Raw genomic sequence first — 27,960 nt, forward strand, 5'->3', positions numbered from 1 at the left:
AGCCCCAGGAGTAATTTTACAACCAAATTTGTTAAGCTGTTATAAATGGAAATACTATATTGAACTGGAAATAATACACCGAGCTAGAACAAGTTAAAAAATAAAAAAAGACTAAAAAACAATTAGGCAATCAGCTTGCACTGTGCGTCTGGGTTTAATGTACATCCTTGTGCTAACACCTATCTCCACTAAATGACAAGACATAGTGTTAACCATCAATGCACAGAAGCTACATATTTATGTTGGCACCTAGCTAAAAGATTTCCTAACCCAAGCGGAAAATAACGTCAAAACTAGTAGGCCCTAACAAAGCCATCTGAACTGGATGCTGAACTCTAAAGCAAAAACTCAAAAGCACACACTCAAAAATACTTTTTGGCAGCAAACCCAGCAAACCATTCTTAGTATGGAACCATAAAAGAATTTCTTAAAAAAACAAATAAACCAAAACAAAAAACCAAAACAAAACCCAACCAACAACAAACAACATTTGGGTAGAAAAGAGAAAAAGGGGATTTTAATTAAAAAATCTTCTAAAATCATTTATTGGGAAGAAATAACAAACAGGAGGACTCTATCATGTAAGAAACTACTCCCTGAAAAACGATCTAGGCAGCTGATGCATTTACATTAGCAAACTTCACAAAAATGAACTCTGAGATTCCAGGTGTTTAGAATTAATTTTATCAGCTCCAGTTAACGCACTTTAAAAAAACTAAATTATCTAAAATACGATATTCTCCAATTGCTAATCTCTGAAAGACAAGATTCAAATGCAACATACCTAAAGGACTAGTTATTTTACCTTGCTTCTGAACTCCAAGACTTAAGATCTTAACAGTTCAGCAGCATGACTCACAGAAATAGACTGTAAATAGACTGTAAAAAAGTTCAAAATCAGGAGTGTTCAGGCTAGTAACGCATCTTCACTGAAATGTATTCCTGCACAAAATCCCCAAAAGTTTTAACCTGAAAAGAATGGAATCCAAACCAGACATGCATTTTAGTTTTAGAGATTGCACTGAGAAAAGATACCATAATCATTAGAATTGCCACTGCATGTCAGTTCAGAAAACAAAGTATAACTCAACACCTTTCTGAAAATCCTTAAAAACTGCAATATATGCATGTACTTTAGTGCTAGTAATGCGCAGATCACGTTTTTCATTGTATTATGCCTAGGTCACAACTTCAGTTGTTCAATGGATTGCTCCATTGAACAACTTTCAAAAAGCTAAGAAGCCCATTCTTCTACATTTCCCCCTTCATTGCAGCAAAGGGGACACCACCACCAGAAGAGCAAGCTGGAAAAAAGTCTGCTTGCTTTTCTAAGTGTTTCCTGCTCAATACAAAGCTGAGACAACATTTCTTACCTCCCAAAGTTACTTCTGAACACAAAGAATCTTAGCAGGTTTTGGTTCTTTTAAAAGTAATTTGGGTCAATTTGATCCCTTCAAAAAATGAGGAACTTTAGCTTGTGACAGATACAGCTCCCCTTTGGAAAAAATCATCTGGGAAAAATTTACAGCAAAGGCAAAATATCATGCCAAGCTAAACTAGTCATCAGCTTTAAGAGCAGAGTATCAAAGATCCTTCCAGAAAACTTCACCAGCACAAACGCTTTCCACCTTCAGCTTGCATATTTCACACAATTTGCATGCTTCCTTTAAGGAAGTATCAGTTCAGAATGATGTGCTTGAACTTTAAAGGGCACATCAATAACTATGACAGGTACCCATGTCCACACTGTTATCTCAGTTGAGACAGCTTTATATCAGCACATTTAAATGCATAATCAGTAAGAAAACAGATTTTCTTCCTCAAAATGCCACCACATGCTGCAAGCTAATATCAAAACGAGCTAACGATTGTTGCTGTTTCCGGATAAGGTTTTACATTAAAACAGTCTAAAAGATACCTAGATTTTAACAATTTTTAATGCTGGAACAGAAGAATGTCCAAGCAATTTCGTCCCTCCTTCACTTAAGCTGCATACAAATGTGTTAGACACTCCAAACACTTTATCTCCTAACACAAATGCCTACACATCTAAAAGAACAGCAACAGTGTTTTAGGTAGGAAGCCAGAAAATCTTGAATTTCTGAAGAAAAAACCCCTCAGAATTGTAATTTTTTTCTGTTGGATTCTTGAGTCAAAAGTCCTTTAAATCTTCACATCTACCCAATACTCGCATTACATTTTTCACTTATCAATGGCCCAGGAACCTCAAAATTAATTAACAAAATCTTTACAATCAAAGCTACTATGAATTGGGTATTTTATTTTTTTGCTATAGCAAACAAGTAGCTCATTTCTGTCACAAACTGATTTTTAATTATTTTTGAAAGGCAAAAAAAAATCCCTTATGAAAAGCAAACATGAACCAGCAGGGAAATACGGTCGCAGATGCAAATACATATGATTTTTAAGCATTTGAAAAGTAAAGAACACATCCACCCCCAAGTGAGATTAATCACAATTTTAAGATACCATTAGCTGTTATATTAGAAGTACATTTATCCAAAGGTACATAGCAGGTTGTTAGCCTGGTTTTAATCTCACCAGCATTTCTAGTATTCGTGCATTAATCCATCCCTTTTGCATTACACACACAAGGTAAGAAATGACGGCACACATCCTACACTGTAAAGCAAGTCACCATTACACAGTGCAGCTAAGAGATGTCAAGTATCAGTTGAAAGAAATTACTTATCTTTTTAATTGCTAGCTTGTAAGTATTTTCACAACACAGAAACCGCCAAGTAGCCCTTTCCACAAAGTGACAGATGCTCAGAGAACAGCCCAAGTAAAGAATTTTAGGATTTCTCCCAAGGCAGCACAACGTTCGGTCAGCACTGGCTATTCATTTCAATACAAAGTCTCACAAACAGGGAAATCTTTGATACCTTGCCCCCAGAATTATCCCAACAACCTTTTCAAGCAGAATTTGTGTCCTTGACCAACCCGTTACTAAGGTCTTGGAGAAACCAAGTGGTAGTCAGAAGTAGTAAAAAAATCAAAGAACATACAAAAGGATTAATTTGGCTACCAACAAGGAGACTCATCAGATTAATTTACATGTTACACACATTCTAAAGACCAGACAGGCTTGACTCAGTAGCTGGAATGACTCAGAATGCCTTTCTGAGCAGCAAAGTAAAATCACATTTCATCTTTGCTAGACAATCTGGGAGTTTATCTACCAGCATTCTCTCTAAAAAGTATATACTGAAAGCATTTTACCCTCTGACCACTACCGGCCTAATCTCAAACTTTGGAAAGGTTCCTTATGCTGGGTCTTTTCAGAAAATGAATTAAGGGCTTGGTGCAATTTTAAAATAGGCTTGCTAAACAGTAGAAAGTGAGATGATACAGTTAACAAGCCACAACCCAAACCAGCTCAGTATGTTTTGAACACTTTAGACCAAGTGCATTCGTAGGTGTGGAACCATTCCTGGCACAGGTACATAAACTGTCCTCTTCTCTCCAATTTTTGGGTTTGTTTTTTTTGCCATCCTCTCAGCAAGGGTATATCCACTGTATAAATGTTTTAAAAACATAAAATATAAATATACACAACAACAACAGCCCTACAACCAAAGAAACAGCTTAAAAGGATTGCAAATCTGTGTTCTCTTAGATCGTAATAGATCTGATAGCTACAGATTCACATTCAACTGACACTGAATTACAAAAGAATTCTGTCAGTCTCAAACATCTTTTCAATCCCTTACCATATTTATCAATTCTATAGCCAAGTTCTGAAGCCCATGACTATGATCTACAGGCTTAGCTATAATCAGTGGGTTACAAAGCCTATGAATAATTTCCATGGTAATATGTCACTGCTAAGAACAAACATTTTGATGGATATGCTTCATGTAGTTCTGTAGTTCGCATAGTTAGAACACAATTAACTAGTATGCAAGGTCTTCTTTTATCCTGCTGATATTATGTCAGACATGTTGTGTGAGAGATCAGATATACTCACTTCGCTCTGTGGCTCCTGAATTACTTTGTAAAGAGATGAAATCAAAGCAGTCTTATCTTTCAAGTTCATAGCATAGCTGGATATGGATGCTTCTGGCAGTGTCTGAAATAAAAATATTATAACTAGTAGAAAAAACAATTTTTACCACAAAAAGATAACAGCTATGTCAACAACTATTTCCCATTACAGATTACTATTTACCAGTTTACTGTAAACTAAAACTTGTTTCACAAGAAATCGTTATTATGGAAATCACCATGCTTTCAGGACAACAAAATTGCCAGAAGACACACTGCATTTTATCACACTGCAGACAGTTTCATACAGAATGTAATGACAGTGGGTGGGTAACATAAAAAACCCAAGAGTTTCCAGGTGCAGTCCCATACTTGAAACTTAGCACTTCGCAGAGCCATGCTTCAAGGAATTTTCTCTGTACACAGCTAGTGAAAATTATAGGATATAGTAAAAATATATAGACAGGATATAGCCTCTGAAAGAACACAAATTCCTGTTGATGTGAACAGCTCTTCTCTAACGCTAAACAGATTTTCTGTCCATACTTAAGAGGGTAAAAATACAATCTTTTTAGCAACCCTTTGAAAGCTGTACATTTTAACTTACTATTCATAGCTCTTACAGTGCTTCTTATCTGCAGTTGTTCAAAGGAGATAATACTCCACTATAAATAGGAAAACACATTCCCGGTTTATCTAAGCAGACCAGAAGCATGGTCTAGTCCCTACTTAAATCAACAAGACCATTTATCTGTGATATACCTTTTTACTGTATAAGGATGTAATCCCAAAGAGGGCAAGTTAAAAACCAATCATCTGTATATATCACATTACCTCACCAAAATACATGGTTACTATTCTTTTTTATTTTCTACAGCAATCAAGCACTTTTCCATACCACTCCAGCAGAGATTCAAACACTACCGGCTAAATATCTGAGAGTATATTACCTTGAACTCTGATAACCACTCCTCCACAGCCCCAGTATCCACAGCTAACATCTTCCAACATCCGTTCCAGGACCTTCAGCCTGAAAGAATAAGCAGAGTTTGTGAAAGCTACACAGTCACTGCATTAAGTAGATTGTGAAAATTAAGTCCCTGTGAATATTTAAAGAATCTTATCATGCGTTTACTTGTTAACATTTCACATGCTGACATTACTTTGAACTTTCATTCTACCTCACTTATGGAAGCATTAAGCATGGGAGACTTCACGTACAGCAGTTTAATAAATTCCAAGTATGTATTGTGTGGGAAGCTCAATAAGTCAAAGATTTGCAGAAATGGCATTTTGAAAACAGAAAATACTACTCTCTCGATTTCAATTTATTTTTCAGCTTACAGAACTCAAGAGAAAACTGTATGGACTCACTGAAGAGAAATGACTGTTTAGCTTTTTCTTAGTCAACTGCTATTCCCAACTTGGAAAAGGTCACTGAAATAAAGGCTGATGGAAAACCTTTCAATCCTCCCCCACCATGGCAACTGCAAGACAATGAGCCGGTTGCCTCAGCAGGTAGCCTGAGCCCCTGCCCAATACCCTTTCAGAACAAGATCATCAGGACTAAGACTCGAACACACGAGATGCTTTCTGAGGATGAAAGGGGAATAAGGAAGGGCTAAGAAATTATAAACCACAGAGGGACGAATTTAATCTGATTTTAACTGATTATAACTTTCTGAAAGAGGTTACTAAGGAGTCAGTAAGGGCAGACTCTCTGCTGAACATCATGCTTATAAACATGGAGAAACTGGGCAGTGATGTGAAGGTCACGGCAGCCACAGCTGCAGTGACCATGATGTGGTAGAGCATAGGACCCCAAGCAGAAGAAGGATCAGAGCAAGAAGGAGGATCAAGAATGCCCAGAATGGTTCACGGGCTTTCGCAAAAATATCACAAGCAACAGGAAGACTAGGGCTCCATGACGGAACGGAGCAGAGGACTTGCTGACAGGAGACATGGAAACTGGTACACTGCCACCTTTGCTTCTGTTGTTAGCACCAAGAGCAGCCCTCAGAAATCCCAGGCCTCTGAGCACAGATGACTGCCTCAACTGCCAGGCTCAAAGGGCTGCCCATAAGGGTGCTGCCGTTCACAGGGACACCAACAGGCCGGAGCCATGAGCCAACACATGAATCTCGGGAAGTTTAAAGATATTATTTAAAAAACTGTGTGTAACACACAAAAATGATGGTCCTACTACAATTATTGAAGCAACAACCTCATTAAGTCCTACAGTATCACACATTCTACTATCCCTACCTTCATTCCTGTGAAGGTGGACAAAGGCTTTTGCAACCTCACATGCTTCAGCAGGGTTGACAATAGCAACCATTGACTGAGAGCCATCAATAGCACAAATCCCTGTGGCAAGATTTACTGCTCAAAGAAACGCATGATTTAAAGGTGTCCAGAGCAGTCCTGGATACTCCAAGTCTGTTGCTGACACCACATTTATCCAAGAGATACATGGTCAGGTTTTTTTCACCTATTCTTACTGATCCATCAAGCAGATGGATCAGTATTTTCAGATTAAAGGCTCCCAGAGAACACAGGATTTGTTTGACTAGTAAGAACAGTAACAGCACCCTTGGCTGGCATTATCCATGCTGGAAAGTAGCGAAGGGGAAAGGGACCTGGGGGTCCTGGTGGATAGGAGGATGACCATGAGCCAGCAATGTGCTCTTGTGGCCAAGAAGGCAAATGGCATCTTAGGGTGCATTAGAAAGGGAGAGGTTAGTAAGTCAAGAGAGGTTCTCCTCCCCCTCTACTCAGCCTTGGTGAGGCCGCATCTGGAATATTGCATCCAGTTCTGGGCCCCTCTGCTCAAGAAGGACAGGGAATTGCTTGAAGGAGTCCAGCGCAGAGCCACAAAGATGATCAAGGGAGTGGAACATCTCCCTTATGAGGAGAGGCTGAGGGAGCTGGGTCTCTTTAGCTTGGAGAAGAGGAGACTGAGGGGTGACCTCATCAATGTTTACAAATATGTAAAGGGTAGGTGTCAGGATGATGGAGCTAGGCTTTTTTCAGTGATATCCAGTGATAGGACAAGGGGCAATGGGTGTAAACTGGAGCATAGGAAGTTCCACGTTAACATCAGGAAGAACTTCTTTACTGTAAGAGTGACAGAGCACTGGAACAGGTTGCCCAGGGGGGTTGTGGAGTCTCCTACACTGGAGATATTCAAGGCCCGCCTGGACAAGTTCCTGTGTGATGTACTGTAGGTTACCCTGCTCTTGCAGGGGGGTTGGACTAGATGATCTTTTGAGGTCCCTTCCAACCCTTGGGATTCTGTGATTCTGTGATTGGACTAAGGACAGTATTTCAAGCTTTTATGACTAAGTGTTTGAAGGCAAATTGGGGTTTTTTGTTGTTTTGGTTTTTTTGTTTTGGTGTTTTTGCAAAACCATGAACTTTTGAGATGAAATCTATAAAAAAGCTGAACTAAAAGAAACAGAACAAAGTTTTTGCTGATCAGGTCTTTGATTTTTTTTAGGTAGCAGAGGTATTCCATTGAGAGTTAAGGCAGTTGAGATGCACAGAAGATAAAACTGTCCTTATTTTACCTTCATGCATTAAAAAAACTCATATACCTTTCTGAAAACTCTGTTTAACACTGAGCACAGAAGCATCCAGTAACACACATTTGAGTGTCACAAATAAGTAGTCTAATTTTGTAATTATTCCCCTTGAAGACAAAGATTATTATCTGCCAGACTGATCTATCCCCAGAAGGAAAAAATCCCCTCCATTCCACACATCAGGTGTGTGGGATCTATTAAAACTGGCAGACAACCTACTGCTTTGCTGAGGATTGACACATTCCATGCTACTTAAATAATATATTAAATTGTATTCCAACAAAGTACGGACAGAGTTAGCAAACCTAAGACTGTTCTAAAGGAAGAATTAACAAATCTCAGTTAACAACACAATTTTTAATGAAGCCCATATAAAGTTTACAAAAGTAACTCTAAAACCAAATTTTTTAAACACAAAGTGGGCCAAAATAGAGCCTAATTTATAGCATCTGTTAACCTTTTCTTGGAAAAAAGCCCAAAAGGATTAAAAAAAGCACACCTTAATTACAGCTCCATTTCAGTGGATTCAACTGCAAGATAAAGACCACTGTGAGCACTACATGTCCAGTCACTATGGAATTAAAACAAGAAGTAGATAAAGTAAACACATGCTACTTTAAAAAAAGCTGTGAAGTTATATTGAGAAGGTACTCTATAAATACCAAAACTATAATGAAAATTCAAACAATGCAGCAAACACTACCCAGCGATTCTCCAAGAGAAGTCTTGTTTTAAAGTACATTGGCACATAAACACTCTTTGAATATTTTTTCCTTGGTGTCTTCCTCTTAAGCCCCTGCAAGGAGTTCAGAGGAGTGGAGTTTGAGTATTTCTTTAAAAACAAACTGCTTTTGTCCCCACAAATCAAACAATACTGCTGATGAGCACCTTTGAATCATAGCATGTCCCCATGCGCCTCATTCCAAGAGAATAAGAGGCAGAATCATTTGGATGCTCTGATGGAAGACAGTTGCAGGAAAGAGGAAGGAGTCTCAAAGATTCAAATGATATCACAACATTACTTCTGATGGATCTCTGTAACAGTCAGGTTGTCCATCTTTCTTGAATTTTTGTTAGAAACATACGTATTCTTGTGTCAGACAAAGTAAAGCAACTTCAGGTTACACTCTCATTGCAGGTCTTATCACATTACTTCACATTTTCCACCTCATGAAAGCATGTGTAGCTACTGCAGCCCAGCTAACACATGACAAATTTATCTGTTTGTTTATTCCCTGTGAGTTAAAAGTACTTAGGAGTATTTTCCACAAGACTCTCAACTTGGATTAGCACCAACAAATAGGATTTATACTAAACAATAATTAAACTAGCTTTCCTAGTAGAACATCTATTTAAGGTAAGCATACTTTAAGCCAGAGAGCCCTTAATAATCTCTAACATTGGAACTGTCGGACATATGGAACTTGAGCTCTAATATCAACAAGAGGAGAATAAGTCTAACTTACATTCCACTTGAAGTCTGCAATCCATTCTGATATAGCTTAAGTGAGGGCTTGTCTGGATATTTTCCCAAGTAGCCTCTAAGAGCTGTAAACTGATCGTGCTCTATTCTAATATCACAATAAAGCTCTCCTTACACAGGAGATACCAATTCTTGCTTTAAGACTAGTAGTACAAACAGAGCAAGATATTAGGCAAGTTTATCTGACCAAAATCAGTCTTATTTAGAAGAGACTTCTACAAAATCTCTACAAACCCCATTATTTTTTCTATTACAGCAGACACAACAGGAACTTACTGAATCTACTATTTTTAGGGGAAGGGGGACAGACAGAAAGTTGCTATGCGTTGAGCTAGTGGAGGGCAAGCCAAGAGGAATTAAGATGTACTCTCTGGCAAACTTAGTAATGGATTCACCTACTTAAAACAGCTTCAGTTTTTCATACCAGTCACTCAAGACGTGTTTGGTGTTTTTTTTAATACAATAATATCAAACCATGGCCTTGAAGGAAGTCACAGACAATACATTCACAGGCTGCTCTTTAAAAAGAAATTCTCACAGTCGGTGGCTTTCCCATTCTTTAAAGCTACCCAGCCTTTGTGGAATTCATCCACAGAATGCATGCATGTAAATGAAATCTGGATTAAGTACAAGGAGGCTGGACTTGGATGAAGAATGAGCTCAAATTCTGCAGAACTGACCTTCTGGAAGCACAGTAGTGGGTGTTTGCTAGTGGAAGTCAGAGCTGGAAAAAATAAAACCAGAAGCCAAAGACTGCTCAAGTCCTGTCCTCTGGGAATTGCTAGAAAAGGAGGGAAAGCATATACTGCATCCTTACCTAATCTGGAAAGTATCTGCTTGGAAGTTTGTACTATTTGCTAAGAAATATTTTTTTTAGTCTATGGGAAACATGGGACAAAGTTAAGATTTTTATGAATCATCAGCCAAATTTGTCAACTCATCCCAGAACAACAACAAAATAAACTTGTGAGCGTTCAGATATACCAGACCCGTAAGAGATCTAGTCTCTGGAACATGTTGAGCTTGTATTTGATGGTAGTTTGTACACAGCAGTAGACAAGGGCCAATTAGGACTCAACTTTTCCCACCCTTTCAAGCAGTACAAGTACTGTTAAAAACTTTTTAATCAGCTCTACACCATATGTCAAGTTCACTTAAGAACTACAGTCTATACTTAAATTTCACACTGCCAAACCCCTTTCTCTCCCAGCTCGTTTCGGAGACAAAGACACAACCCTTGGTAAGCCTCAGAACAGGAAAGAGCACTTGGGCAAGTGTATTCTTGAATAAATTGACAAAGAAGAGAATGTATTTTCCTGATTTCAATGCATAACTAATTCTAGTGATCAGGCCAGGTCTGGCTTCTTGACATTTTTCAAACTTGCACAAAGAAACAAAACACCCATTGTGCTCAGCCTGAAACAGTCACACACTCTATTCTAATACACAATGCAAGCAGTGCTTGAAGACTCAGTATCAAATATTCTCTGATAATTCTTGTCAGTGTAAAATCAGGAATGTCAACAAGATACTTATTGTGCACCAAGCATCACTGACACAGGCTCAAGCTGATTCCTAAAATGACAAATGATTGCTATGACAAGAGATTGCTAGTTAGCATCTTCTTACACGAGAACTAACAAGCATTGGGTGAAACTGTAGGAGACGGGCTCAAAGCAAACAGAAGGAGTTACCAAAAACAATGTGAAAGAAGTATGCATTGAGTCACAAGTACATGAACTTTACATAAATGTGCATAAAAAGAATCTTGGAGACAATCATGGAAGAATCCATCCACAGCCACTAAATATATAAGCATTTCTTCCTGTTCAGAGAGTTCAAGTCAAGTCAGAAGCTGCTCCCCCAAAACACTCTTCCAACTTCCCCTGTAAGTTCCTCTTTAGGCCTCTATTAACAGCCACTGTTAGACAACAAGGTTTCAGAAATTCTGGTCTGATTCAGTATGGTTATTAGTAGTCTTCTTCACAATAGGGCAGTGAACCTACACAAAGACAACTGTTTTGAGCATGTTTGTCCCCAGTGATTTGTAAAGGTTACTGAGCTTTAGGAACTGAAACTGCAGTCAATTCGAATTTCACATTGCCAAGGGCATTTTTCAGTTTTGCTGCTCTCCCCTCCTACCGTCCCCTCCCCTCCATCAGTGCTAGAAGCAACCACCTTAACTGCAGCTTACACTTTAGATCATAATGTGGAGCATCAGCCTTGAAGAGTCAGGGGTCAATGGACATTTCCACAATATAGATTTAAATAAGATTTCCTGATCTGCACATATGCTTCTTGAACACTCTGCACTTGGGATACAACAAAACGATAGATATTTGCCCATCAAATGGAAAAGTCCTCTTGAACGATATACATTACAGATTTTTAAAGTCACAGGTCTAATAATATTCAGCCACAGATGACAGACCTCAATTCAGTTTCAATAACAGCAAATAAGGAAAAAAAATCGTTACTTTAAAGAAAGAAAGCATACATTCACTAGACTGTATAGAAACCATAAATAACTGTCTAAAATGCATTTGTTTCTTGGGCAAACAATCCAGCACCACAGAATATTGGCACTTTGCAGTCCCGAAACCTACACACAACCACTTGACACATCCAACTATAACTCGGCCTTTTACAACCTTTCAATTCTGTTAACAGGAAAAATACCCCCCCCACAAAAGTCCATCTACAGTTAAGGTGATAACTCCATTTACAATGCTGGCAAATAGTCGTGAAGGAACATGACCCAAAACATTCATGACGAAAGCTTCCTAAAAACTCTTGAACAGAAGGTAGTACCCCTATAAGCAATGGCTTTTAAAGATTTTAATCCTGATCTTTGACTCCCAACAATTCTATCTGCTCAAATTTAGATTAGCAATCAACAATTACAAATCACCTCTGTACACAACTAACCTTGTATTTGCCTTCAACCGCTAAGTCGATAACTCTTTCAAGACAACCAAATGACTCATGACAGCTAAACAACTCACTGAGGTATGAGATTATATGTTGAAATATTTGCTTGAATTTATACAAGCCATTGTAAACCAGATTTATATTGCTAAAGCAGTACAAAAGCAGCCCTAGCAGCACAGTCCCAAACTGAAGATAACGATGAAATCACTTCCAGAACTTGACTTTTTTTTTTTAATCCTACTTTACTATTTCTTCCTTGCTGTCTCCTGCACTAAAGCAGACCGTAAGTACAACTGCTGTACCGATAACCACAGCCAGACAAAACTGACCACCTATAAGCCAGCTTACTCTGGTTATATCCTATTCTCTAGCCTGCAAAAATCCTACTCTCAAGCTATTCCATTTGCCATATGTCCTCAAGTGCCAGCTTTTCTATCCTCTGTAATATAGCAATAGTTACACTTATTATAGGAAAATAAAATAAGAGCCATTACTCTCAAAAGATTTTCTCAGCAGCTGAAATATTGTTTCCTCTTTTGTTTTGCTCCATATGAACACTATTGTTTCTATCTTATTAAATCTTTAAAGAACAGATATAAATTGCCTAGTCCAGACAAACCAGAATATATTTAGTTGAAAAAACTTGCCTTACGGTGTATTGTTATTCTGGATTAATATACTTCAGTATATAATTATATATTTATATAATATACTTGAGATTAATATAATTAACAGTTTAATATACACAAAGAAAAATCAAAGTAATAACTGTATACATCATAAAGAAAAAGAATTTAAAAATAACACTAGAATACAACCACAACTTAAACCAAACATAACTGAAATGACAAAAAGAAATGTGTTAAATGGAATGATGCGCTAATACTACAAAAGTGACCTAACCCACACAGGTTTTCGAGTTTTTGCTTTAGCCACATAATTCCATAGTACTAAAAGAAATGTATCTTCCTTATGCTCTGGTAAGAATGAACTAGAAAACTTTAGAAATTTTCTCTATTTCCTGGGTATCAGCACTCCTGTAACTTCTGCCAAGAACGTCTATGAGCAGGCAATACCACAGTTGATGACACAGTGCTCTTAACACTTCTGTGAGGGAAAGCATTGCTACAGAAGTTATCCACTTACAAGAAATAGTCTCTACAGAACCCCAAGCAAAGTAAACTTACTGTTCTCACATGCCTAGTTTCCCTAAGCCCAAAATGTGTTACATCCCTATGAAAGGAGGAAGTTTCCCTGAAACCCAAAACCAAAGATAAGTAGTGAAAAAGAATAAACTATGCAGAGAGAGAGAGAATACAACTATGCTACAGCTCTTGATTCAGTGCTGCATACAAGTCTTGAAGTAACCAGTGGTCTTTTCAATAGCAGATGGCATTATTTCGGTAGCAATGCTGTGACATCTAGTTCCCCACCTTCTCAAACTTCAGTGCTACTATAGTATACCTATACAAGCAGTTACTCATCTAATCTAGCTGTTCATGCAGTCTGTTTGCTCAAGGTAATTTTTAAAATAAGTTTTCCAAGTTAAAATTGCAAGTAATCTCAGTGAGACTTTGTTAGAACTTTCAGATACATACCAAAAAGAAAGGTGTCAGGTAATTCAGCTGTTGGAAAGACTCTCAGTGTAAAGCATGCATAAGCAGATACTGCACAATAGCTTGAGCATGACCTAAATAGCATGTGGAGAACTGAGCAGGCACTGTACTTCATCTCTGAGCATCAACTGTTAAAGGCACAACTCCAACACCTTCTACCATTACAGCATGTAGATGCACCTAGAGCAAATGGGAAAGCATTCATCTGACAAGTAGTTTTGCAGTGACATATCAGAAGCAAAAAGACTCAGCTCACAGAGTAGGGACAGAAGTTTAAGCAGGTTCTTTGCCTTCCATTGGTCATACTCTTCAGTTTCTACTTTTTAAGCAGCAACATTACCCAAAAATTCCCAACTCCACTAGCCAAGAATGAGATTTCACGTGATTCTGCCAGTTTTCAATCCCATTCCAGGTATCTGCACCTCATTTAATGTGAAAGGCAAAGATGCATACCTGCAAGCCAGAAGCTGATGTTAGATGTTGTTACACAAGCCCCAGGAGGAAGAAATTTTGTAGCAGCTACTGGGACTTCATTTCAGCTGACTCTTCCTTCTGCCTCTGCAAAATGTGATGAACTCCACAAACTGAGGATTAAGTTGCAAAAGCTGCAGATGCTTCAGAAGGGACTTATTTTTATTTGCCAAAAAATCAGTTGGTTTAAGTTCCAGAAGCTTGCAATAGCATGTTAAAAGCATGGAAATTATTTTATTGTGCATGCCCAGTTAAAACGTCTCTCTACAACCTGGACTCCTACTTTGCAAGCATTCATAAGCTTTCATTTAAACCAAATACAAACTATCCTTTCAAAGAGCTTCCACTTGTAACTTAGAAAGTCCAACACACTCCATGTGAAACAAGCATGAAATTGCACTTTTGGCATAAATGCTGGCACAGGTCAGTGATTTGGATGCCCCAGAAACAGGCTTTAAAGAACTTGGCACACAGCAAAAATAACCATTATGGTGCATTTACCCAGGGTAGATCTACAGTATAGTGTAATAACATCACACATTATCAAATATGACCGCAATGGAAAGGTTTGATCCTACTTTTACTCCAGGGCATCTGTTTTAAGTGAGTGCTATGACACTCCCCACCACCCTAACGCTATCCTTTGCAAAATATCATCTCCAGTATACCATTCTACTATTTCCCCAAAGATCATGAGAGAAAAGCAGGAACCTTGCTATTGGGAATACACCACAGATTTTATAGCAAGAAGAGGTTTATGGTGGTCTATTACTACATGTTTTAGTGTCTCATTTTGATAGCAAAAAATAAAAAATATGAAAGTGCATTTTCCAGAAGAGGGGTATATCAATACTGAAAAGAACTTAGGATTTCCTTTGCTTCGAGTGGTTGAAAATTGCTCCCTGTTAAGTTGCAGAATTAAACTGATCCATCAATATGTGTACATAATGCTGTATTATATAGCTTCAGGGCAAAAAATGCTTTATCTCTCCTCGGCAGTCTTCTCGCTCTTCCTCATCCTCTCCTCCCCCACTGCCCACAAACGCCCTCCTGCATGAGCTTCTTACACTCACAAGGACTTTCAGAGCAGCCAAGAACTCGGTGGTTTTTACACACTCTTTAAGCAACAGAAAAACATTACTTTTAACTAAAATTTTTCAGAAGTAACAGCAGGACCCATAAGTCTCTTTCATTTAGAAAAGATATATTCATGAAATGCTCTACTGCCACATATCATTTCAGTGCTGCAGTACTAAGTGTGTGTGCAACTTGAAGTCTCAGATAATCTACTTCCCTGTATGTCTTGTCCTATATTGTATTTAAAAAAAAAAAAACACCTCAAAACCCAAAAGCATAATAGTGACAAGGAAAAAATAAGTGTTAATTGTCTCGCTTTGTACAGCATCTTAATTTAGACTGAATTAATATTAGATGAAAAAGATCTTCAAGTAAAGAGTTGAAAGCATGAAAGCATCTAAACTCAGAACATTAGCTATTCCAAGAAAGAAATATAAACCTAACGAAACTCAAGTCACACAGGTTCTGGAGGGACTCTTATTTGAGCAACTGATATAATGATTTGCAGAGTAAATGGTGTCATTTATGTGGCATTGTTCCAAAGCCATAACAATAGATAGTGTCTAATGAATTTATATTGATATTGCTTAGGTAGCAGAGAACAGTTTAATATTATAAATAACAGAGCATGCATTCATTTTCTTTTCCTGTTTCTTTTACTTCCATTCTCACTAAATTTCAAGATGTCTTCTGCTCAAAACAGGCCTGATTTGTGTGAATTGTAAGACCTATGTATCTAGTATTTCTAGAATGAAAGAGTGGTACTTTAATATTCAAGTTACAAATTCAGACCCCTGGTTTAGAGCACAGACATTTAGAGCACAAACATTTCCATGCCTAACACCAAAGTAGTCAAAATTTGTTTCTATAATAATCTGAAGCGTATGAGCTTGGAACTAGATTTAGCATAGTCCGCTTGCATGCAGCAACTGAAAAGTCGCTTGAATGGCAGATGCCATTATGACAATATTTTGAAATTGGTCATTGACTACACATGTATGTGGGACACAGTGGACTCAAATGAACCTGAGCTGAATGATATCAGTACAGTTTAACAACCCTAGGAAGCAACATGTTATGCTCGTACAAACTGTCCTATCCACAGGAAAGAGGCGTTGCAATGAACCAAAAGCAAAGCAAGCTGTGCCACATGAGAGGAAAAAGCAAATATAATCCCAGTGAATGGACATTTTACAAACAGCACATTTGGAGGGTGGAGGTTAACTGTGCAACACAAAAAGATCATACACCTATCATTTAAAAATCAGTAGACACATTTAAGGAACTTCTGGAATCGTAAATGTGGCGTTATTTAGTTCCTGTTTCATCAGTTAACTTCCTATTCACGCTTTTGTCAGTTCCTCTGTTTACTGTACAAGCAGAGACCTTTTAGCTGTTCCTTCTTCCCTTGAAGTATGCATCCTACTGCTGCTACTTAATTTATACAGGACTTGTATTTTAACACATACACAAAACCAAAAAAACCCAAAAAAACAAAACCAATTGTATACGATCAAGGAAGTCAGTCCTGTCACTGTTCCACCAGACTGCTTGGTGAACACAGAATCAGAGAATGGTTTGTATTGGAAAGGATATTAAAGCTCACCCAGTTTCAACCCCCTGCCATGGGCAGGGACACCTTCCATTACACCAGGTTGCTCCAAGCCCTGTCCAACCTGGCCTTGAACACTGCGAGGGATGGGGCAGCCACAGCTTCTCTGGGCACCCTGTGCCAGGGCCTCAGCACCCTCACAGTAAAGAGCTTCTTCCTAATGTCTAATCTAAACCTACACTCTGTCAGTTTAAAGCCATTCCCCCTTGTCCTATTCCTACATGCCCCTGTAAAAAGCTCCTCTCCAGATCTCTTGTCACCAGCTTTAGGCACTGGAAGTTGATCTAAGATCTCTCCAGAGCTTTCTCTTCTCGAGGCTGAACAAGCCCAGCTCTCTCAGCCTGTCTTCACTGGAGAGGTGCTCCAGCTCCCTGATCATCTTTGTGGCCTCCTCTGGACTCACTCCAACAGGTGAACTATTCAACATAGGTGAGCGTTCAGCTAGTTCTTTGCCAGAATAGGACAAAACATATAAGACACTTGTGAATACCCCTAAAATGGGAAGGAATCAAAGATTTTCATTACTCCCTTAAGGAATTAACACTATGCATTCCAGATACAAAATAACTGGATAGTGTAGAGAAATCTCATTATGTTGAGTTTCAGGTGGAAAATCCTTATCAGTTTCCCCTTTACAGCCGCACCTTGCCAGTAACAACAGCTTGGGATAAAATATCACTGCACAAATAAACATTACATTCTAGTAATAATTCTTAGTAACCAGTGAAAACGCATATGCTAAAATTTAAGTGTGTCTGAAGCATAAGACAAAAAAGAATACTATTGCAAATACGTCTATCAAACAAAAATTACCAAGGCAGCAAAAAATTACAAACAGAAGAGATAGCAAGTCTACATCTCTAACACAAGGCAGAAACGGCAGGAAGAGTAGCTCTGCTATACTTCCACACCTGACTGAAAATTCAACAAAATTTCAACCAATTCTAGCTGAAACAACAGAATTCTGATACTTCAAGCAGTATCATTAAATACTCTACAAAACAGATGTTCCCTTTGTTGAATTTCAGTAAGTAACATGACAAGCCTTATTGTCTGCAGCATCTCATCACAACACTACTGTGGTAAGAATGCCTGTTATTTACAATACTGACACAAAATGCTGCTAAGAAAACAGTGAATGGGGAAAGGAACTTGAATTTTTTTCCCCTCAGCTTTACAATTAAATGTAAATCACATTCTCTCAAGACAGACAGGAATTGGTAAATGCTACACCAATGCTGGCAAAGCTACAGAATGCACGTGGAAGTGGGTGTGCAGAATTATCATCAAAAGGCTTTCACCTGCTCCTCTGGCTGCTGCACTGGGAGTTTAGCTCAAAGCAGGAAAAAAAACATGCAGGAACCTATTAGTCTTTCTAGACCTGACATAATGGAGTCAATATAATTAAAGGCATGAGAGATGTGAATGGAAAGACTATGCTTATTGAGCCTAAAAGCTGTAACTGAGTAAAAGCAGTAGCATGTCCACAGCACATGACGTGAAACAGGCAGGTATTTTGGCACAACCTAAAGAAAGTCAATAACAAAAGGAATTATATTAACTTAAGAGACAGTAATTGGTTCAGCCAGATGTGCTACTAAATGACAAACTGTAGAATACTCAGAATTTCACTGGCAAAAATCCAGTGTGAAGTTACTGTAAGGAAGATAAAATTCTTGCTTTAGCAGGAAGTATCAAGAGCTAAGGAATTCTCTAATACAAAACAATTCCCCTTCATCAGCCTAACTCAGAACATATGACGTTGCAGCCTGATTTTGCAACCTACTTCAACTCTGGCAGAGTAACGCAACTTCCTGCAGCCAGCAAACACTGAGGAGCACTACTGGGGGAAAAAAAAAGTGCTACATTTTGTACCCGCAGATCCTATAGCATGCTTCCTCAGACAGGGATATTTCTACAGTATACGCAACATGCCTTACATGATAGACTCTTGAAAATATTCACAGTATCCTAACTTTCAGAGATGGTGTCTGGTTTAAAACTTTTTTAAACTTTTTTAAGATTAGGTCAATTTGATGCTTTTACACATATTCCAGTCATTTGTTTTAATATAGCAAATACTGTAGTATTAAAAATAATGCAAAATATGAAACAATTGTCTTTACATATGTGAACAGGATTCAAGTACTTGAAAACAAATCACAATGACATAGTACAACCTTGTCCATTAACCAAACACTCACGAAGACCCTGTATTATCCAGCAGTAGCTTCTATACAATACTCAGACTGATAGGCAGTTTAATTATTGAGTATTAGATTTAATTCTCTATTGCATATTTAAAGTATAACAGGCTTCTTCCCCCCTTTCTAAAAAGAAATAATAAGTAATATTGCAATAAAGTATAGTAATAGTACTGACTAATGCTGTTTAGCATTAACTAATAGCTGTATGCACTATTCATCGGGTTGAAGTTAATACTTTGCTGAAGCATAAATATTTATCCTGTGCAAACAGCAGGAAACTGTAGGAGACAGCATGGCTTTAACATTGCAGTGAGTTAATTAGTATCCAGTGAGGCTTCAGAAGGTACTATGCCATTTCTAATTAAAGGTTAGCTTCCCAAAAAAGAGGCAACAAAATGTAAAGGTTATCTTATCTCTTAACAGAGGTGTCTTTAATAGCTACCAAAGTGCCCAAGATATACAGTTTCTGTCACTAAGTTTAGAATGAGAGCTTTTAATCCAGTCAGGGTAGAATACAACTTCTGCATCAGCAATAGTCATGTTTTACTACTCAGCTAGCATTGCTTTTACCTAGTGTCTTTGTTATACTTTCATTGCTACACAGCATTTCAGATCATCGGAGGCTGGAGAGAGAAGATGACCAATGTACATGTTTTGGCCAAAGAACTTGTTGCCATTCTTCAGCCATGCTGGTCTTCTAAAATAAACTAAAAAATGTTTCCACGCACACTGTCGCTTTTCATGGCATTCTCAACACAGAAAAGTGATAATGATTAAGTATCTGTTCAAATTCTACATGCTTTATTGATTCCAGTTCTAATAAATAATACTCTCAGTAACAACTCTTTATTGAACCCGCTTGTATTAAATTTGTATACCATTTAGAAGCTACACTGACGCTTTATAAACAGAGCCCTCAATTTATCACACAAATACACCAACATCCTCCCGTTTCTGCCACTGTAGTGACAAGAAAGTGTCGCATTCAGATGATTTCAATATGCTTGGGCTGTAAGTTAGGTTGCTTTCATTCACCACTTTTCCAGCTGTTACTAAAGCACGTAAGTTCATGTGGGGATGCGTCTAAAGAAATCGCTGTAAATAACAGTCGCCCTCCTGTCTAAGCTGACATACTATTTTTATTCTGCTGCTCTTCAATGTGGTCCTAATTAGGACAAAGGCTTCACAACAGGTTCACCAGAAGTACACCTCATATCCTCCATTATTTTAGATGTGCTAAATTAAAACCGGAGTTGTTGGATCTTTCAGATGTTGTTTTGGTGGAGTTGTTTTTTGTTTGGTGGGTTTTGGTTTTGTGGGAGTTTTTTTATCTAATCCAGGAGTGTTTGAAGTTTCAAGCAAACAAAGTTCCAGCATAAATCCTGATAGAAATTTTATGATTTACAATAACAACAAATGTAGAAGCACATCACGTGCAGACTCATGGAAAAGCTTTCAAATTTTGCCAGTCTTTTCAAATAACTTCAAATAATTTAAATGTCAGTTATTCATAAAGACAATCTTGAGAGTATGCAGAAGTACTTCATCTTAGAAGCATGTGCATACACTTATAACGGATGTATAGGGAAGATTCTAATGAGACACTGGAACAAGTTGCCCAAAGAAGTGGTAAATGCTCCATCCCTGGCAGTGTTCAACATCAGGTTGGACAGAGCCTTGGACAACATGGTCTAGTGTGGGGCATCCCTACTCATAACAGGGGGGTTGGAACTAGATTATCTTAAGGTCCTTTCCAACTCTGTTCTATGATACTATGATATTAATGGCTTGCAGAGCTTGAGCAGCCTAGAAGCTTTAAACACAGCCTTGCAACAATATGCAGTTGCTCCACATTCAAAACACTTTCATCCTTTTAGTAATCCTTGTCTTCAACATCAGCAGTCTGACACAGATTTCAGTCCTTATCCTGACACCACTTTGTTTTTGCCTTCCAAGATTATCTCAAGAAGCATTTCAAATTAGTTAATCCAATTTAAGTTCCTAATTAACTGAGGCTAATAAAAAAAAAATATGTTTTAATGCCAGCACATTCTCCATCCCCAAATGTGCATTTAATACACCACCATGTCAATTCTGGCAACTGAGGACAGCAAACTGACAAAAAAGGACCATTTTTTCTGGAGAAGAAAGAAAATACAGATTTAAAAGATATCATGCCTACAATTCTAATGAAGGTGGGAAGATTTTATACTTGCACAATTAAACAAGAGCATTAACAGATCAAAAGCTGTAATTTTGTTAAGCAGGAAAACTATCAGATTCCAGTAAAGCAATAAATACTTTCAAGTACATCCAACCAACTACAAACCAACACACTGACAAATGCTGCATATAAGATGCAGGTTTTAAGCACATTGAACTTTCATAACAACGCAGAAGAAGTCTTAGAGAGTACACAGCATCTTCCATTCATCAGGGTATTACACCTTGGTAAATAAACACAAACCTGCAGCCTTTAGTTTTTCTAAAGTGCAATAGTTTCAGATTTGAGTTCTTCCAAATTCGAAGAAGACAGAGCATGCACACAGTGATGGTCATATCATCATAGAACCTATACAGGATGACAGGATCTCCTGCTAGAACTTCATCCATATTGCTCCTGGAAGACTGGTCACTGGTAACACTTTAAATAACACACAAATGTAGTGGTTCATATCTGTAATCTCCATTTATGCTAGCAAAACTACCCCCACAAATCCTATGGCAGACTAAAGTATAAGTACTCAGCCTTGCATTTGCAAGAAAGCATGTCAGGCTATGCAGAGAACATATTTACCACAAAATGATTTGGGTTGGAAGGGACCTTAAAGATCATCCAGTTCCAACCCCCCTGTCATGGGCAGGGGTGTCCCACACTAGACCATGCTGCCCAAGGCTCTGTCCAACCTGGCCTTGAACACTGCCAGGGATGGGGCAGCCCCCTCCTTATCCTACCACTACATGCCATACATCAAGCGAAGGCTTGATAATTAAATCCAAGAGGGTTATCCACCCAACAGATTTATGTCTAAACTGTTCCTGATATAAGCTTTGTACATTTGCAGAGTGCCCAGGTGATCTTTGTTAAGAGCCCAAGTGCTACTGTATTTTAATATTCTTATAACATACACATTTAAGCCTCATGAAAGTTTCATTTGAAAGCCTCAAATGTAAAGAGTACTCCACAGGCACTTAGTCCCAAAGGAAAGTCTGGGAACTGTGAATTTTTGCTCATAAATCATGCAGATTTCTCAAGCTAGGCATCTTCCACACAACCTGAAACAAAACAGTGTCACATCAGACCATAAAACATGTATTTACTTTCTAATTAAGACAGCCAGGCATTAGCCAGCATTTGATAACCAGCAAGTCTCTAGAATGAACATGACAAATTTCATATTTCATGTATTAAAGTCAGTGATGGGTTAAGAGTTCCTACTTTAAGGCAGGAACTAATGAAAATTAATTTCCTGACACAAACATACAAAGAAGGTTCAAGATGCTGGGGTTTTACACTAAAATGCACTAAGAATTAGACTGTAATTCAATGACTTACTATTAGGTTTGATACAGTCATAACATATGCATCAGTAAATGGGCTCTTCTCCCAGCTTAATGCCAGCTCTATTGTGCTAGGTGAAATACAGATGACACATACCATTTGTAGTGCCTAGCCTTGCAGTATCTCAAGCACACGCTTGTTTGCAATACAAGTCCTTGCAAAATTAGAATCCAAGTGACTTAACTACCCAGCTATGCCTGTGAACATGACTACCATGGACTCTCTCAAGTGAAAGAAAGCCCTCCCATTCACAAGACCATGGCAGGAGTTCAGCACGATTCTGCCCATGAAAGCCCTTTTCCTGGTAAAAAGCATTCTGAATAAATTTAACTCATACCTTAAAGAGAGCTCAATGCTGAAAGGAAATGAATTGCTACGGTTAATAAATCATCAGAAGACATATTGAACTTCCTGAAAATTGTCACTCCTCTGATAAAAGGCCGGCTTAAAGTACCTTGTCGCACAAAGAGATTATCACAGAAAGATGCAGCCGAGTTTTGTATTTCAAAAGTAGTATTTTCATATTGTCTTCTTGGGAGGAAAAAATATGTTCAAGAACAGTGCCAGATGGATCTAGAACTCAGCTTCAAAGACATTACTGGTACCAAAAGCATTTCACTGATGAAAGTGGAACAGATTTTAAGTGAAACTGACCAAGCTTTACAACTCTGGTTACTTTTCACAACATAAGAGAACTTCTTGGAAGAAGGAGAAGACAACAGGAGCAAGGCATTGTCATAGACAAAGGCATTCTGTGAAAAGCACAAGCTTCTGAATAGACTCCATAGCATCGAACTGCATTATTGGACAGAGAAACTGCCGAGAAGCTTTTTAGAGGCAATGAAAATAACCACCAATGTCACTCTACGCTTTGCTGTACAAAACTGCATTTTTGCCCCTTTGCCGTGTCATTTGTTCAAGTTGCCTTTAAAAAAAAAAACCCTCATCACCCAATCAGAATTTGCAGCTAACAGCAATCACTTCATAGAAACTTTCATCTTTTGTTCTTCTACAGTCGCCTTCACACACTAGCAGCCTATACTAAGGATTACGAAAGAACAATGCTAACAAGACTTGAAAATCCTCGGGTACACAGATCTTTCCTTTGAGAACTTAAGACTCGGGAGCTTTCTCGGGATACAGTCAGAATCCAGCTGGATGGAAAACAAAAGTGAAGGTCTTTGGGGATTGCAGGGAACAAGACATGTCCACCACCACTATCTCTGTTTTTACCATTACCTTTAAAACACAAAGCAGATGGAAAGTTACTTCAGTGTAACGTGCGGGAAGTCAAATATCGAAGCCTGAACAGTCTGCGGCGCTTCCCACTGAGGAACCTCAACCACAAACTCTCAGCAATTACAACTGTTGCAGCCACCTCTCGCGTCCCTGCCCGCGGACACCGAAATCAACGCGGCAGGAAAAACAAAAAGCACGCGGAAAAGATGGGCTGGAACGGATCTATTCCACGGCACGCCGCTGAACTGAACCATGTCCCACATCTTCCCACGAGCGAGCAGGCACACGCACCCAGCGCGGGGCGCGAGAAGTCAGCTCCAGGCACCACGCTGCTCGGGGAGACCAAAGGGAGCAGCCCCTTTGTGTGGCCCGCAGCCGGCTGCTCGCACCCCCCCCACTGCCTCCTCCGGCCGACACAACTGACCCCGCTGGCCCGAGCCGCCCCGCCGAGGCCGCCGCTCCCCTCCTCCGCCCTCCCCCATCGCCGCCCGGGACCCGGGCGCGGGAGGACCCAGAGGCAGCCGAAACGCCAGCGGCGCCCGGGGGGGACCGAGGGAAGGGGAAAGCCGCAGCCGGTGCCCGGGGCGCGGCCCCGCCCCGCGGACAGAGACCAGCTTCCCTCAGCAAGCCGAGAGGAGCGACCGCCGGCCGTCGACCCCCTGAGGGCGCCGGCCCTGCCCCTCCACAGCCCCCCCGCCGCGCATCGAGCACCGGCCCTTCACCCGGGCCCGACGCGGCAACTCCGCCACCCCGTCCATGCCCGCGCCCTTCGCAGCGGGCGAGCCTCCGCGGGTACCCGCGCACGGACGGCTGCCCCGGGGCGGCGCGCGGTACCACAGCCCGAGGGGCTCTCCGCAGCCGGCCGCGAGCTGCCCAACCGTCCCGCCGGCGCTGAGGGGCTGCGCCAGCTCCCAGAGAGAAAAGTTGGCCCCGCGGGAGCGGCCGCTAACCCGGCTCACCCAGCTCACCCGTCCCGCCCGCCGCCGCCGCTCGCCGACTTACTCGCCCGCCGGGAGCGACAGCGGCGAGCGCGGGCGGTGGCGGGCTGGCACCGCCCGACCCCGCTGCTGCCTGGCTGTGGCCGCAGCCAATCAGAGAGCAAAGCGCGGTCACGCCAGCCAATAGAGTGGCAGAGCGGACCGTGCGGGCGCCCTCTCCCTCCTCTCCCCCAATGGGTGGTGCTGCCCCGCTCCGAGGGCGGGCGGCGGCGGCGGGGCCGGGGCCGGGGGGGGGGGTCGCTGGTCTGTGAAGGCGTCCCGGGAGGCAGCGGGGGATCGTCGCGTCCCGCCGCCGCAGGCCCGGAAACGCGAGAGGCGGTGGCAGCTCCGTGGGGTGAGACAAGTCATTGTTTCCCCGCCGGGGCGGAATCGGCAACGTGCCTCCGGCGCCGGGCAGAACCCAGCCCCGCGGCCGAGGAAGCCGAGGCTGACCCGGGGCGCTGGGGAGGGCCGTGTCCCGAGGGGAGACGCTCCATCCGTGGCGGAGGGAAGCGCACGCTGCCGGAGCTGTCACACCGAGCGAAACGCGCAGGGGCCGCGCCGGGGGAGGGCTGGGGGGGAGCCGGCACGGGGCGCGCGTGTTGCCGCTGTCAGAAAGCACATGGACACCCACCTCCTGCCGCCGCTGGAAACGAAACCGGAGCTGGTGACAGGCTGAGTAACGGGCTGCTGAGCCAAGTACAGCCTTCAACGTCCCAGCCCTCACGGAGCTGCCGGCTGACAGCTCCGCCAGGGAAATGGGAATGCCTCATCATTGGATGCCTCTTCGGGTTTATCGGCCGCATCTTCAGCGTTAGTTAGGTTCTGGATTCTTATCAGCCTTCCCAGAGTGCGTCAATTGTGAGCAAGTTTCATTCCACAGCACTCTAAGGCCCTTTTCAATTACAAGTACTTTTCTTATTTTGTTTTACTCTCTACTGACTTCATCCTTGGATTGCTCTGAAGAATGATCTTGAAATAAAACTGAACCCCGCATAACCAGCTCCTTTTTGTTTTAACCGAAGCTCAGTCTACATTTTTTGTTAGGAGCAGAGTTTCTTTGCAAGCGTGCTTTGAGGATGAAGCTTTAATCCTCAGAAACACACGCTTATGGAAATCTTCAGGATTAATAAAGATTAAGTTAATCAGCAATATAATTGCTGTGTGCTGAAACTGAGGCAAGCGGGTTGTGATTTGGTCAGTGTCAAATACCATGTAATGACAGAGCCCGAATTAGCTCCACCAACGCTGACTGTCACAAAGCCTTGTCACATACAACTACTCACCTAAAAGCCATGCTCTTCTATGCCTTACCAGTCTTAATTTCCTAAATGAGTCTGCACAGGTAGAGAATGTGTTCACATAAAAAAATTATTGACTTCCCTGGAGCCTTGAACCTGAGAAAATGGCAGGTTCAATGCACTTGTGCAAGCTTTCCTGGCCACCCTGCGTACGTACGTCACTATCTTTCTGTCTGAGCTGTGTCTAGACTTGTACTATTGTACCATTCATTCCCATGGGTATCTAGTACATAATTTTAATTTATTGGCAATAAAATGTATGCATTATTTTCAAGGATCTTTTATAATACAAATTATTATACATAAAAACTGCTTTTAGAGTATAAACGTCTTTCTTACTGAGCCATTTGTCTTTATAATACACCCACTGTGTTGCGTCCTAAATTCATTCTGGCAACAGTTTCTATGACACTGGATAAAATAGGTCTGCTTTCCTGAAAAGAAAGATGATATTAGTTCCAACAAAGGTATAAAAAACTTTTATTATTTTACTCAGGTGAAGAGAGGCAATCAAATGCCATAATCTTAGGAACAACCAAACGGAACTTCATGAGTGAGATAATAAATTTCTACCTTTGAAAGAATATATATCTGAATCACAGCCCAAGTACTTAGTGGTTTGGGAGGCGGGGGGGGGGGGGGGGGGGGAGGTGGTTAATATCTTTATCCAAATTTCTCTCCATTTCCACCACTATTTCTGTCAACAACAGTGCAGGCACACAAGACTGCCATCACAATGTCCTTCCCACCTGCTGCCTGTACCTGCTCCCAAGACCCTTCTGGGTTTTGAGACCCAACACTTGCACAAAACACCAAATCAGTTCAGCCTGAAGAGAACCAAGTAGCTAAACTAAGGGATTTTTAACACAGTTCTGTTTCCTGAGCTGGTTTACTGCTCAATCCTGCAGTTGTCTGAGCAGCATGGACCAGAGAACAAGCAATGGGAGCAAGGATACAGCAGAACAGGAGGAGTTTGTTAACCTGCATCCCTGGACCCAGTGTCAGGAGGCTGATGGTACCAGGACTAGGTACTGATGCAGCTTGTGACACATGACATACTAAGTGACCCTGATAATGGCAGAGAAATGTACTAAGATCATACCATCAGTAGTTGTTAATTTTACTGTTCCTGATGTGTTATGACTGTAATGATTAGTAAAAGTAATGAATCATCCACAAAAGGCAGGCAAACTCTTCACATGAAGTATATGACATACATGAACAGCTCTGCTGGGTCACATTATCAACAGAAAAGAATTGAGGGGTCCATAGTCTTGCTTAGAAATTCAGTTAACACTTTCAAAGATGCCCAGAATACCTTATATTGCTTCCACAGATTTTAATAATGCCCAAATTATTTTAGTGCTTCAGGCAGTATCACCATATTAGCCTTAAATATTTTAAATGCAGTAAACTGTATGCAATATATTTTCTTTTTACTACATTTATATCTCTGTGCATAGATGGGCACATCACTTACTGCCTTTCAGTACTGCGTTTATGGCAGGGTTTTGGCCATTAGCAACCCATTTCAAATTGCTCTCTAAGAGAAGGGCTATGGAGAATCAGAGCTTTTATTCCATTTCCCCAGCAGTCAGGGCTGCTCAGTGTCATTTCAGAAACAATATTTACGGGAAGAAGTTTCCTTTGGATTTCATAAAAAATTCTCATTGTCCAGGAGCACAATTTGGAACCTACAGCTTCTGCCTGCTTCATTGTTTTTGGTCCATGCCTTTTCGTCTTATATTTAGATTGTGAACTATGATAGAGTTGTAAGCTTCTTTAAAAATATAAATCCTTGATTAAATAAATACTTAACAACCATAATCTCTGTCATATGACCTTTCTTAAAGCTCAGTTCAACACATAGTCCATTTTTAAAAGATAGTACA

General features: G+C 40.4%; 1 protein-coding gene across 10 annotated transcripts in view; it reads right to left on the minus strand.

Moving 5' to 3' along the window:
- HYCC1 (hyccin PI4KA lipid kinase complex subunit 1) overlaps nucleotides 1–25,421 on the minus strand; it is a 46,322-nt gene extending 20,901 nt beyond the window's left edge. For 4 of the 10 annotated variants that reach the window (XM_065665853.1, XM_065665846.1, XM_065665855.1 and 1 more), the window contains exons 1-3: nucleotides 24,793–24,872; nucleotides 4,959–5,038; nucleotides 3,992–4,093 (exon numbers count right to left, since the gene is read on the minus strand). In XM_065665853.1, the coding sequence (XP_065521925.1) occupies nucleotides 3,992–4,093; nucleotides 4,959–5,009 (153 nt within the window). In that variant the 5' untranslated portion in view covers nucleotides 5,010–5,038; nucleotides 24,793–24,872. Of the gene's footprint in view, nucleotides 1–3,991; nucleotides 4,094–4,958; nucleotides 5,039–23,625; nucleotides 24,166–24,214; nucleotides 24,234–24,586; nucleotides 24,660–24,749; nucleotides 24,873–25,401 lie in introns of those variants that run through there. The other 6 variants (XM_065665849.1, XM_065665848.1, XM_065665847.1 and 3 more) reach the window with 6 other exon arrangements.
- Nucleotides 25,422–27,960: the final 2,539 nt, after the last annotated feature.

This window comes from Lathamus discolor, chromosome 2 (assembly GCF_037157495.1).
Source record: "Lathamus discolor isolate bLatDis1 chromosome 2, bLatDis1.hap1, whole genome shotgun sequence".
In the NCBI taxonomy this organism is placed as follows: Eukaryota; Metazoa; Chordata; class Aves; order Psittaciformes; family Psittacidae; genus Lathamus; species Lathamus discolor.